The sequence below is a fragment of the Leptonotus elevatus genome, chromosome 10 (assembly GCF_054856555.1).
Source record: "Leptonotus elevatus isolate MCC_2025b chromosome 10, RoL_Lele_1.0, whole genome shotgun sequence".
In the NCBI taxonomy this organism is placed as follows: Eukaryota; Metazoa; Chordata; class Actinopteri; order Syngnathiformes; family Syngnathidae; genus Leptonotus; species Leptonotus elevatus.
In genome coordinates this window covers 1,374,133-1,388,702 of record NC_141248.1, presented here as the reverse complement: position 1 = coordinate 1,388,702, position 14,570 = coordinate 1,374,133, and the positions used below count along the sequence as shown (strand labels likewise).

Here is a 14,570-nt window from a genome sequence, read left to right as displayed (position 1 = left end):
ATACCAAATGTATTCGATCTGTATCACGATTCATAGGTCACGATTCGATTTGTTATAAGTCAATTATTGTGATTTTTTTTGTTTTACTCTAATTTAGAAAATACTAATCAATAAACTTGTACATGTACACTGTAAGATTTGTATGAAAATGTACTTCAGGCTTATAAACTGTGGTCCACCGTATTTAACAAACAAACAAATTAAATTTTAAGGCTTAATGTTCCATTAATATAACATTCTTCCATGCTTAAAGTGTGAACCCTAACTCTAATTAAGACATTTTGTTGAATATTTCCATCAAAAATGTATCTTTAAAAATCGATTCGGCTGCATATTGAAGAGACGAGAATTGTGCGCTGTAATATCGCAATATATTGCCGAATCGATTTTTTTAACACCCCTAATATATATACATAAATACACGTGGCCATAATACGTATAGTTTTTACATATTTTATTTTATTAGTATAGTTTTTACATATTTTATTTTATTAGTATAGTTTTTACATATTTTATTTTATTTAAAAAATAATAATTTCATGAAATGTTACTTTGAAACAAAATTTCATGTGATTCGACTTACACACAACCTCTCGGAACACATTGTGTTCGTAAATTGAGGGCTTCTTGTAATACGCTATTTGAATTTGGCTCTGCAAAGTGCACAAATTACTTTCTAATTAACCAACAAGCATCAAGCAAGTAAAACTACCTATAATCCGTGTTTATTCATCTTCCCGGCAGTGGCACCTCCAAGTTTGGCGGCACATGTGAGCAGAGGTTATAGCTCGCCACAAGAAGTAAATAAAACTGAGTTTTGTTTTGTTTTTGTTTTTTTACACTTTCACAAATTTAGATTAATCTCCAGAGTTAACGCTTTAATTTTGACAGCCCTATATAATTTCAAAGTGAAATTTTATACAAATTTTCATTTTTGGAGACATAAGCCTGCATTTGTGAAAAGGCATCACATTTATTACCACTAACACCCGCACAAAAGTACAGAAAATCAACCTAGTGTGGGGTGTTATAGAATAAGGGGACATTAAATTTGACCTCTGCATTTGACCCATCACAGCAAACACCCCTACTATAAATAACTAAATAAATCACTGTCCCGCCACGCACAGTATTGCTGTGATATATTTTAATTATTGAAAAAGGTGAATACATTTAGATTGTTCTGTTAGTAAATTTCAGTAGGTTGGCAGCTCTGAGGTTTTCTTTTCTCTGATGTCATGTGTGGCAAATATACTGCACATGTACCTGCAGGTCAATGATATTTTCTCTCTTTGATCCCGACGTAGGTGTCCCTTCCCCTCAGAGCGTCAAACCCGTCTAGAAGCTGTGCGAGAAATCTTCCTGGCAGCCTACAGCTCTACTGTGGGTCTGAAGTCCGTAGCGTCCAGTCCTTCTGGCGCAATCACAGGCCTGCTTGAGCAGTTCGCCCGAGGCGTCGGCCTTCGAAGTACCAACGCTCTTGTCTAAACCTCTTTCAGTGCGATTGCTGAGACCTCTGCTTCATCAAATCCATCCATCAATTAATTTATGGACAACAATAAAGTGCCAAACATCCCTTATGCAGGGGTTTTCCACACTTCGTGAATTTGCATTGATATTTTTCCAAATATCACGAGCCCTATTTTCGTGCCCAGCATTAGTCTAACTGCGCGCATGGATGGAATTTTCTTTCTTTTGGTATTTTCCTAGACTTTGCACTGGTAGAAATGGGTGTAATGGGGGCATTTGCGTCGTCATGTTATGGAACACAGCCAATGGAAGCGGCACTCATTCCCATTAAAATGAGGGTGCGCAAGCATGAAATGGACTTGCATGAGATTGGCGTGTGCAACGTGCGTTTATACAAGTAAACTGCCAGATCTTGTAGTCGAATGTGACATGGGCAATTGAGACCACCTTGCACCACCGATTGTGGAGCTGTGTGACCCCACCGCCAGTTGTGAGATGCAGTCAGGGGGTGCTATTAAAATATTGTTAACTTATTTTGCCCCCAAAAAGGTATAAACATGTTCTAATTTAAATATTGCCATAGTCCCAAAATCGTATATAAAGGTTTTGTATGTTTTTATTATGCTCTAGAGCAGTGGTTCTCAACTGCGGTCCTCGAGTACCCCTATCCAGCCTGTTTTACATGTCTCCCACAAGCAACACAAGTGTTTCAAATGATCAGCTAATCAGCAAGCTCTGCATATGAAGCCTGATAACGATCCTCAGCTGTGTTGGCCGGAGAGACATGGAAAACAGGCTGCATAGGGGTACTCGAGGATTGGGGCTGAGAACCAGTGCTCTAGAGCAGGGGTGCTTAAGTTCGGTCCTTGAGAGCCCCTATCCAGCCTGTTTTCCATGTTTCCCTCCTGCGTCACAGCTGAATCTAATGATCAGCTAATCAGCAAGCTTTGCAGAAGCCTGATAACGATCCTGATCACGAATCAGGTGTGTTAGTGGAGAGAAACATGGAAAACAGGCTGGATAGGGGCTTTCGAGGACCGAACATGAGCACCCCTGCTCTAGAGCATACAGAAGGCTTTGATGCAGCCTCAGCATTAGATCACAATATTCTGTGGGCCTTGCAAAATCAGTCAAAATCCAGTAAAACAGCCGGCTGCAAAGGGGGTTGTTTGCTTGAAAATGTCTGGGAGTGAATGAGTTACAATAGTAATGCTAATTCATCCAATGAATTGATTTCTACAATGATTCAGAGAGATATTCCAACGCTGTTGTCATATTTATGAATAAAACACGATGACATCCGCCACAGATGTCCATGGAGCGCCCTATCTGCCTGCCTGCTCCTCGATCAAATCCACAAAAATTGTTGCAACCACCTGCGCCACAATTAAGACCTGCTTTCGTGGGATTCTAAAAGCGAGTCTTCTTTGTGTCATCAAATTTCGAGATGCACCAGAAGCCGGAATGCCCAGCGAGGCGTTACGTAGAGCGTCTACCAAATTCCCAAACACGTGGGTTGCACTGCCACGCAAATGTTTTTTACGCCGGGCGCACTGTCTACGAGAATAGGGCCCTACATGTGAATTTGAGTCTTGATCATTTCCTTAATGGTTTAATCTGTTTTGGCTTGTTCATCCATTACAGGGAGGGAATTGTTTTCTGTCACTGCGTCAAATAGGCACCACACCTTAATGGTTTAATCTGATTTGGCTTGTTCATCCATTACAGGGAGGGAATTGTTTTCTGTCACTGCGTCAAATAGGCACCACGCTAGAAGGCTTGGAGCATGGTGTTGCTTGTTGCCTTCCATTGTACTTAGCATTGTATTCTAGACAAAACACTTGTCTTTTAACACATCTGTCACTCTTCAGGCTACATTGCATTTGATGCAGTCACTACATGCAGTACATAGTCTAAAGTTCAGAGACAGTTTCACAAACTGTTGAATGAGAAAGTGATTAGGTGATTGGTACAGTACATGACTGTATACGTGTTAAAAGTTAATGATGTTTGTGCATTCCAAATAAGGTGAGACAGTGAAAACTACAAATCCTGACAGCAGTGTCCATCATTTTATTTAGTTAAATGTAAGGCAGAAATTACCTCAGCACATATGCCAGGCTGCTATATAAATTGATTTCACTGGGTGCTTTTTTGACACCTTAAAAAAATAAAAAATAAAAAAAATAAATACGTTTCTGTATTTTGTGTTCAGTTGAGTCTTGATTTGAAGGAGCGTATCAAATCCTGATTACACGTTTTTCAGCTGCGGTTTTTAAAATGCTGTATGAATAAAATTTAGTTGAGATAAGATTACACATGCGTCACTAGTATTGACATACTGTAAGGGAAGTGACTTAAAGCCATATAAAGGTAATATTGGCTCTCAAACTTAAACCAAACGTTGGGGACTCAAAATTATTTCTGTATTTAGTTTAATTTAGCATCGTGAAGATGATTCTACCATGAATTTTATTGTGCACATGTTCATTTTGAAGATTTTTACAGAAGCACCTCATGTGTGTGTATATTCAGGCGCTGAATACGCATTTAAATACTCTCAAACCTAAATCAAATGTTGGGCACTTAAAATTCTTGCTATATTTAGTTTAAGCAAAAAGTTTTAGGCATTTCCCTAGTCTCGAGAAGGGTTACACTTTGGTGGTGGTAGAGCACTGATGTCAGAAACCTCTCTGTTCTGTTTGTATGCATTTCTACTTGTCGGGGGGTGGTCTTAATTTGCCATGGGCATGTGGTAGCACGACATGTAATGAGCAGTGTGCGAGCTTTGTTTTTCTACAAGTAAAACCAATCGTTACTAATACTCCCATGCACACATGCTTTTCAAGATTCATGAATGCTTTCATTTATTTTCACATTGATTACTTTGCTTACATTCAGGTCTAATTTGCAACTTTCAAGAAAATTGTGTTGAAGTTTTACTCAAACTAGTCGCCAACTTTGGCTCAGGATATTTTTTTGTGAATTTTTGTCCAGCTCTATTAATGCCCATAAGAACTCAACTGGAATATGAACTCCCTCATATAAAATGAGAAGGTGCTTTTGTTTTATTTGTTGGTACCTACCATTACTGCAAACCTGACTACTTTTGTGTATGTCATACACAGATAGAGTATACGTATTTAATTAAATATTTAGCAGATAAAATCATGTTTTTTTGCCACTATCTCTGTCTTAACATTAACATTAGCTGTCTTTCTTTTGCATCATTTTGGTATTCCTTTGAGCTCATCTCACCTCTCTCCTGGACGAATGTTTTTTTTAATGTAATAAATACTAGCATAATTTACTTCACATCATTGTCAGCAACTGACTTTTTTGTGTACTAATTAACAAATATTGTTTGCAATCAATGACCCACGTTTTATTTCTTTATTTATTTGATTCATAGTATTTTGTAGCAGGGGTAGCAAGCCATTTGGTAAAGGTGCCAGATGCCACCCTGTAAAACCGCCCATGGTCAGACGTTGGTGAACCAGGACACTTTTGTTTGAAATGGACTAATGTTATTAGCAAGGCATTCATGGATGGATATATAAATTATGTGTTTTTAAATAGCCTACTTGGCCAATAAAAATGATTTTGAGTCTTCCTCACTGTATGCATATACCCGCATTAATTTATAAATATAAAACAAAAACAACACAGAGCAGGCTTATTACGGTTTCCACTTCCTCATTAACATCGTAACATTGTCCCTCCCCTGAACTTGCAAACTGATAGCGTTTAGTAGAACTAGTTTATGTTTTTGTGCCAACAGACACCGCCAGGTCTTTTACAGACGTAGCCTACTGTACGAACGTAACAAGTAGAATTGTCTCCATTTTACTTGGGCGGGTCTATCTTGTCAGTGCTACAGGGATACCAAGATGGAAATCCAGGGGCTTTCGGATACCCAAAACATACACTCGCAACATGGCGCCGCACGCACAGACACACCATTGGATTTGGGGCCAGTTAGTGGGTCAATATATTGCTTTCCTTTCCCAGAAAACGAGACAGATCAATTATCGGAATCGTGTGAATTTGGAAACGAGAACAGCAGACCAAGGACATCTGCGCTTTGCCTACAGGCGCAAAATTGTAGCAAAGTGGATTGTTCGCCAGTCAACAAGCTGCAACTCATCGACAAAAACAATATGCTGGATAATATACAGAATGGGGTACTTCGTAACGTGAACACAGAGGAAGACAGTGAGAACCACGGCATCGTAAGTAGGTCTAACTTTGTCATTTCTGGTTTGAGAGCTGCAGTAGAGAACGTGGATTCGACATTGCAAATGGCGCTGCTTCCACCCAAAGGGGAAGAGGAATCGACGCTTGAGCAGCAACTAACGTTACCATTTCCAGTTTTACGGCATCAGCGTGGGAACGAAGCGTACAAGCAGCCGTCACTGGCCAGCCACAACCCTACCGGGGTGGATAGAATCACATCAAAGGAGATCAAAAACAACGCTCAAGAGCTGTATTTAGTTTTCAATGCATTTCAGGATGATGGCAATCCTGGCGGAAACAAACATCGACTGGGCTCCTCATCTAAAATGTGGGACAAAATGAAAAGACGAGGACTTGAGTGTACTTCTTGTGAGCCTATGGAGTTTGGAAACGCTAGTAATGGTCTTGTTTGCTGTTCCGATGAACATTCGAATCGCTCAGATTCACTGGATTGGAAAAAACGCAAGGTTGTGGATAATTTTGTGAACGGCTCTTCAACCAAGGTAGGTACAAAGCAGCCAGACTATTGCCATACCGTCGAAGACGTTGTTTTGACGAACAAATATGGCGAGAAGATATGTGGCCAGATATGTACCGAAAACAGTGACGTGAAGGCGTTGCGAGAGGTTTCGTTTCAAGCACGTAATGATGATTTTAGTTCTACAAATTCGGACATTGTGGAAACTATGGAAGCCTCGCAGTTAATTTTGGACTCTCCTGGACTTGATGACGGTGCAAATTCTAGCAGTCTTTTCTCTGGTCCGGATGCAAATGAAACCTTTTCTGGAACTATAATGATAAACAATCAAACCATAATAGTGACCATAGAGAATGGCACATTGACTCTCGCTGCCCCATCTGACGGTTATGTTCACAAAGAGGATGATTTGATCAGCTTAAAGGAGCATTTAGGAATGAAAGCTAATGAAGATATTGTTCTTCTCAACTATGATGGTGGGACTAAAGCAATTGGGAAGATCAGCACATTGGCAGTTTCCAGCCACCAGGAAGAGACCAGACCGGTGTTGTCCGTATGTGACTCTGAAATATCTCCAATGGACAACCTATCTTTGCCCACCCTGAGTACTAACCTTCACTCCTGCTCCATTATCAAGCAGGAAGCAGGTGTCCTGCATGAAATAACAGAGGTTGATTTGGTTACGTCATCACCTAAACCTACAATAGCAAACAAAGACTCTAAATGTGGACCTCTTTTCAGGCCCAACAAGGTGATAGCTGTTTCTTTTGCCTGCCCAGAAATGGGATGTTCCAGTACATTTGACACGCGCCAAAAACTGAAGGTTCACCTCCTTAATCATGCTGAAGACCCACGCCCCTTCCAATGCACAGTAGAAGGCTGTGGCTGGGCTTTTGCCACATCCTACAAACTCAAGCGGCATCTTCAGTCCCATAACAAGCAACGGCCACATACCTGTCATTTTGAAGGCTGTGGGCGGTGTTTCACCACAGTGTACAACCTAAAGGCGCACACTAAAGTACATCAGCAGGATGATGCCTTCACCTGTGAGATCTGCAATGAGAGATTTCGCAGTGCAACACGACTTGGCAATCATCAGAGAGTCCACTTTGAGCCACAGCGACCCCACAAGTGTGAATTCCCAGGTAACACGGTTGCAATTTTGCAAAGCTGCACCTACCCGTACACAGTTATGTACTGTATTTCTGTCAGTATAGTTTCAGGCAGAGGTGTTTTTAAGATGACAATTACTACTTCATGAATGTCATTGTTGACAGTTACATAATAGGGTTAACTTTTAAAGGGACAGTGTGTAGAATTTAGCACCATCCAAGTGGTGAACTTATCATTAATTCATTTTAAAAGCACACTTTTGATTTCAATAACATGCAAAAATATGTTCTATCACATCAACATACATTTTTGTTATATACTTGCAGGTCTAGTAATTGCTAATTATATTACAAAAGTCGCGCCTTACATGAGGCTGACATGTTTTGCCGCCATCTAGTGCTGTCACTAACAGCTCTTTTGAAATTATTTTCCGATTAATCGAGTAAACCAGCCCCCCCCCCCCCCCCAAGTGCGCTAGCGATTACCATTTAAGGTGAATAAACACTAACTGCTATTTAGTTCACACATACATCAGTGTATCTTCATTACACACGGTTGGGAGGGTTACTTTTAAAATGTATAACGATACAGTTACTAGATACCTGATAAAAAACTTCAGTTAGTAGACTTTACACTGATCTGATCGGCTTGATCGTGATCAGCTGATAATTGGTATTTTATGCATAATCGGTGATCGCCTGTAATGTCATAATTTACCCAATTGATCAGTGTCGTCATTGATCGGATCTGTGAAGTAGGACATTACAGCAAAAACAACCTCGCTCACTCCGAAATTAATTTTTAGTGTCTTTGCGTGCTGCAGGAGCAGATGCGGAAAGGCTTTGCACTGCGTTTTTGTAAATATAATTTTATAGTTTGTTTGTTTCCTCTTATACATTTTCAATGGGTGGGTGTAACGGTTCACAGAAGTCACAGTACAGTACGGTACGTACCTTGGTTTTGGTTCACGGTTTGGTATGAATTCGGTATAGCAGGAATAACAAAAAGTCAAAAAAGCAGAATTCTCTTTTTTTCCATTAATTTATTTTTAGCAGACAGTAGTGAAGGTAACAGTTAATCTGTGATTTGTGATTTGGTTCTTTATTGAACATATAAACACAAAGAAAACACATTACAAGTCTAAAATATAAATGGAAGTAAAAAAAAAAACAAGAATAGGAAGAAAGAAAATAGTTGATATGTTCAAAAGGGGTAGGAGGAAGTTAATAACTTATCTAGTCCTACCCTTTTCGTTTTATGTTAACAAAATAAGATAATGTATTTCAACAAAATGTATAAACCTAATCATGTATACAAGTGCACTTTAACATACGCACATTTGCCAGCAACATGCACACGAAATCAACAGACACATACCACAATACATCTATAAATCACATCCTCATACTCACATATACAATTTTCATTACACTCATTACATCCAAAGAAATTACAGCATATGTACATTTTTAACAGCTCATGACTGATGTAATTTTTTAAAACTTTGCTTTTAAACAATTCTTTAAATTCAGCAAGTGACTGACATTCAGGTCAGTTCCAAAAACATTCCACAAATTAACACCTTTTACAGAAACACACCTTTGCTTAATATTTGTTCATGATGAAAAAAAATTGTAGACACTTGTACTCCTTATGTTATAAGGAGACTCTCTAATTTCAAACAGCTTCTGAGTACTGTGGCAGAGCAGATTGTTGTGTTGTTTATACATTATTTGTGCAATTTTAAATTCAACCAAGTCGTAGAATTTCATTGTATTTGATTTAATAAATAGTGAATGAGTTGGCTCTGTATATTTTGATCAATTTATAATTCTTATGGCTCTTTTTTGCAGTTTGAAAAACAGGATCGGTATTTGTTTTATATGCGTTTCCTCAGATTTCCACACAATAGGTCAGATATGGTAATAATAATGAACAATATAATGTGTATAATGATTTCTTATTCAAGACATCCTTAGTTTTAGAGAGTATCCCGATAATTTTTGTCATTTTCCTTTAGACAATATCCATGTGTGACTTCCAACATAATTTTTCATCAATAACTACTCCAAGAAATTTATTTTCATACTCCTTCTATTTTAATTGAATTTACCATAATTTTTGTATGGTTTGTCTAGTACCAAAAACTATAAACTTGGTTTTGTTTAAGTTTAATGATAATTTGTTTAAGTCAAACCAGTTTTTTAATGTGTTCAATTCATTTTCCGCAGTAGTCAGAAGCTGCTTCAGGTTCTCCTCTGAACAGTTGTGTCATCGACGAATAAGACACTTTTGAATATTTTTGAGACACAACAGATATCATTTATATACAATATAAATAATTTGGGGCCTAGCACAGACCCTTGGGGGACTCCATGAGTAATCTTCAAGTGTTTTGATTGTATATTGTTAAACTGTAATATACAATTATTTATTACAGTTTGTCCAACATAGCGCCATTTAGAATTTGGCATAAGATGCAGATGCACATAAAAGTACTCAAGCTTTATTTAAAAAAAATGTTCCTCAAAAAAAAAGAAAAAGCTTGTCTTTATTGTCAGAGATAGCTGGTATGGAAGGTACATCCATCTTATTATTATGATGATTATGCATTATTGTTACTGTGTGTGTAATTTTAAAAATACATTTTATATATGCCAGGCCAGAACAGTATAGTAAGCAGAATGGCTCCCTGATTGTGTTCCATTAAACAAGCTTAGAAGTACATGTTGGGACTGCATTGGACAAGATAATTGTTTTACTATTCATGCTTTTATATTTTTTCATACTTTTATTTTTTTATTTGTGGTTTTTCAAATGTAAAATAGGTACCTGGGCTCAACAAATTTTGTTCTAATCAATTACGACGGCGTATTAGGGCCACATATAAAAATATTTTTTTAGAGGGCGGGGCAATATTACAAGAAAAAAAAACTCGTAAATTTTCGAGTTTATAAAGTGGTAAATTTGCGCGTTTATAAAGTGGCACAGATTTGCGAGAAAAAAACTCAGAAAGTTACGAGAACTACACGTAACGTACTACTCGACTGTTTGTGCCAATACTTTTCGATCGGGTTTCCAAATAAGGAGAGAGTGCAGTGGAACCTCGGAGTTTGAACGTCTCGGAACTCATTCAAATCGGACTTCAACCAAAAAATCGGAGTAAAAAATGCCTCAGAGTTTGAACTAATTTTCTGAGTTTGAAAACCCAAGCAAAGCAACCTAAGCCGAACGTACCTTGACAACGGGTAGCCGAGTGAAGCTGAGCAAAGCAGAGCAATGCCGAATGCTCACATTGCGGTAGTTGAGACGATGCACTGCTCATTTCCAGTCAGATCGTGAATGCCCCCTGAGGTGCTCCATACTCGCAAGTGCATTTAGATTTTTCCACGACAATTTTCTTCAAAGACAAAGAAAAACATATAGTGCTTCAAACCACAGTGGAATTAGGAAGGAGATCGCGCCGTTGTCACTACCGTGACTACTTCGTTTTACATCGGCTGGGCTCATCAAACTCGTACGTCATTAAACTCATTTGAATTAATTACAGAGAACTCTAAGACGCTGTGGAAACACAAATTATAAATTCCATGCGGAACTTTTACAACCAAGAACTTCCTTTACCCAGAACTCATATATCCTGGGCTTGTTGGTGGAAAATCAGCTCATCCTGCCTTTTCATTTTATAAGCAGTGTGCCATTAACCACCACTTTGTAAAGTGGCAAATTTGCTAGTTTTTTTCTCTGAATATTGTCCCCGCCCTCTAAACAAATATATTTACACGTGGCCCTAGTACGCCATCGTACAATCCTCTCTTAAAAGGACAAATGTTGAGTAAGTCTTTCTTTTGTGATGCAAGAGCAGTAAGCACTGCGGCTGCACAGGAGATCCTGAGAGACTCCGTACGCTGGTCTCGCTCTAAGTGGGGTATCTCATACCGGTCGCCAGTGTCTATAAGTTCCTGGTCGCCATCCATTCACCCAAAAGCACTGAAATACTACGAAAAGAGCACCGTAGAAATTGCTGTTAGCCCACTAGCGCCACTGAGTCCACTCCTAGTCTGTGTGTGTGTGCGTGCGCTGTGCTTGTGATTGCCAAGTCAAAATAGACAGAAGAAGCAAAAAGCAGCGCGAGTGAATATTACTGACATGCAGTGCTGCTCAAAAATTTGTGAACCCTGCGGGCATGGTCAGATTTTTTGTATAAAATATTAAAATAACATTATTAAATTTGTAGTCATACATACCCCAATCTACAATGCTGACATTGAAAATAATGGACTTGAACAAAAAGAATGACATTGTCATGCATTATTGAGCAAAAGTTATTGATTTAAGAAAAACTTAGATTTCATGGGTGCAAAAGTATGTGAACCTCTCACTTAATCAGACATTGCACCTCCTTTTGCAATAATAAATTCATCCAAACACTTTCTTTAGTGACTTAGTGTTTCAGTCAGTCAATTGACCAAAAACCTTTTTAAATTTAGTTTTGACAACACAATTGAATTTCAAAAAGAACAATGCATTCAAATGCTAAACCTAAAACTGTTATTTCATATAAAATGTAATGGTTCAGATTGAACAACAAAATCAGGTTAAAACAATTGGAAAATCCAAATTGCTCAAGAGGTTCACAAACTTTTGAGCAGTACTGTATGTAAACAAACGCGCACGCAAATTACCATTTATCGAGTGTGGGGGGAAAAAAATTGTCGCTTGTTGCCATGGAACCATAGATGGGTTTTTTTCCTCTTGGTTGTTTTAGGTGCATTACTGACACCTGGTTTGGAGTGCGGATACTGCAATGAAGTTGCGTATTCGTCGTCTGAGTGTCTGCACCGAACCGTGACATCTGAACTGAGACTGTTCGGGACGAATACAAAAACCGTTACACCCCTAGTGTCAATTAGACGTAGAGTTGCGCTATGGCAGGGGTTAGTTAAACTGTAGAGTAAATATGAAAGTTGTTTAACTAAACATACTGCCAGCTTTCTGCTACGTACCCAAAGGACAACTTCGCAAACGTAGTTAACCTCTGATGGTGCTTGTAGCTAGTGTCGGACCCTAATGGGTCGACCGCCACTTACCTTCCACAACTGCGGCCTGCAGGTGGTGGTCTCTGAGTCACGCTTGTTGCTTTGCTTTTGCAAGCTTTTAGTAGCTTCTCCCGCTAGCCGCTTTTGTTAGCCACTCCGACGGGGTTCTCTCCAGTAGCTTCTCCCACTAGCCGCTTTTGTTAGCCACACCGACGGGGTTCTCGCCGTGCTGCTAAGTCGTGGTCGCTCGCTGAGCTGCTACTTTACTTAAGCCAAATAATAATTGCCGGTAGGCTTGTGTGGTCTCTCTGAGTCACCGTAGTGTGTGTGCTTTGGAATGCACGTGCTTCGGCTGCATAGTGATATATAGTGGTAAATTTTTACACACTGTCCCTATAAAGGGGAAGTCAATCCCAAAATGTACTTATCAATAAGTTGTATGTGCCCCCACTAGGCTAATATTGCATTAATATTGCATTTGTAGAATATGAGTTAAGCAGCAAAATCTACCCGTTTTTTTAACCATCTCAGCGTCCATTTTTCCACTTGCTGAAAATGCCATAGGTCAGGGCTCAGTTAACAACCATTCACAGTTCACCTGTTTTCTGAAGCGGAGCCATGATTGGTCGTTACCTGAGCGCCAAGCAACTGTGATGTAATTTCAATCAACAGCAAGTGGCAGAATCCCCCACCCCCAATCCCCTGAGATGGATGAAAATGGGTGGATTTGCTGCTTAACTCATATTCCACAAACGCAATATTAATCAGAATAATGTGTTTATATTAGTAGGGCTGCATAAAACATTATTGTAAAGAAAATTTTGGGGTTGACTTAACCTTTAAGGTTACTGTGTACTGTTGCATTGTTGTTGCTGTATTTGTCAGAACATCGACATTTGAAATATAAACTGATGATAGTGTAGCCCTATGTACGATGTTCTGAAGTTGAATTTTGCGGTGACAATGCTTGATGTATGACGTGGTTCATGTTTCACCACCTCAAGGTTTTTGTGGTACAGCACAGAGTTAAAAGTTATTTTCTCCAAAATGATTGTTTTTGGAGGTCTCCACAAACTTCATAATAGTGGGCCCAGCAAAAAAAAGAAAGAGAAGAATCTCTAACTGTTGGTAACCACAAATATACTCAACAAAAATATAAATGCAACACTTGCTTTTGCTCCCATTTTTTTTTTTAATAACTCAAAGATCGAAAACTTTTACCACATACACAATAGCACAATTTCTCTCAAATATTGTTCACAAGCCAGTCTAAATCTGTGATAGTGAGCACTTCTCCTTTGCCTTGATAGTCCAACCAAAGTGTTGTGTTTATATTTTTGTTGAGTATATAACCGACCCCAAGTTTGGAAAAGTGTGCTCGACAATAATCATAGTATTATTAATGTATGAAGAAGCTTATGATGCAGGCAATTTATACTCGTCTTTCTTTAAGGTTGTGAGAAAACTTTCATCACCTTCAGTGCCCTCTACTCCCACAACCGCACTCACTTCAGAGCAACGGGCCACTTCACCTGCACCTACCCAGGATGTGCCAAGATGTATGACAAGGCCTGTCGCCTCAAGATCCATTTGCGAAGTCACACTGGTAAGTTGATACTTGATAAGAGTTACATGGCTGACTTGTATGACACAAAAGCCAGTCCTTTATTTGGAGATAAAAGGGTGTTAAACAAATTTTTGTTGGGTGCTACATGGTAGTTATGTTGTCCCTCAGAGGACCATTTAATACTGTGAAATCCATATACCTGTATTGTCACCTCATCATATTATCACATACAGTATACACTATTGTGCTCAATTGATTTAGTGTTTTCTCCAACGTTGTATTATGCCGGTGGGCCACCATGCTTTTCTTGGCGTTGAATGCCATGATTGCTTGTATACATTAAACAAACGGTCATAAAGAGTGCGCCTAATCACGAGTGCTCCAGCAAAGCTCAGTTGGAACTTTGCCGAACAACATAAGCTGTTTTCTTGTCGTCCTCGCGTGTCTTCAGCCTGCGCATTCTCTTAACTTTAACGGTAACAGTTTCCCTGCACAATTTGCAAACAATTGTATTTTTGCATCATAACTTCCACAACACAAAGGTAGCCTAGGTAGCATAGACCTTTTGCACCTACGTCACGTAATCACATGACTTGACCAGTGTGGACGACAGAAGTGAATGGATGTTGAATTGAAGTGGACGGGACGCAATTTAGGGACTGTTTTT

At 39.0% G+C, this 14,570-nt stretch overlaps 2 protein-coding genes across 3 annotated transcripts in view; both read left to right on the top strand.

The window, feature by feature from the left end:
* The window catches only part of mtmr14 (myotubularin related protein 14), a 64,561-nt gene extending 59,776 nt beyond the window's left edge, over positions 1-4,785 (top strand). Inside the window, exon 20 of the mRNA XM_086086945.1 lies at positions 1,308-4,785. Coding sequence (XP_085943071.1) covers positions 1,308-1,488 — 181 coding nt within the window. The 3' untranslated portion in view covers positions 1,489-4,785. The remainder of the gene's footprint in view (positions 1-1,307) is intronic.
* Positions 4,786-5,278: 493 nt separating this feature from the next.
* Positions 5,279-14,570, top strand: part of LOC147166719 (zinc finger protein ZXDC) — a 30,637-nt gene continuing 21,345 nt past the window's right edge. The window contains exons 1-2 of one of the 2 annotated variants that reach the window (XM_086086182.1): positions 5,279-7,329; positions 13,790-13,942. In XM_086086182.1, the coding sequence (XP_085942308.1) occupies positions 5,361-7,329; positions 13,790-13,942 (2,122 nt within the window). In that variant the 5' untranslated portion in view covers positions 5,279-5,360. The remainder of the gene's footprint in view (positions 7,330-13,789; positions 13,943-14,570) is intronic. The other variant, XM_086086183.1, reaches the window with a different exon arrangement.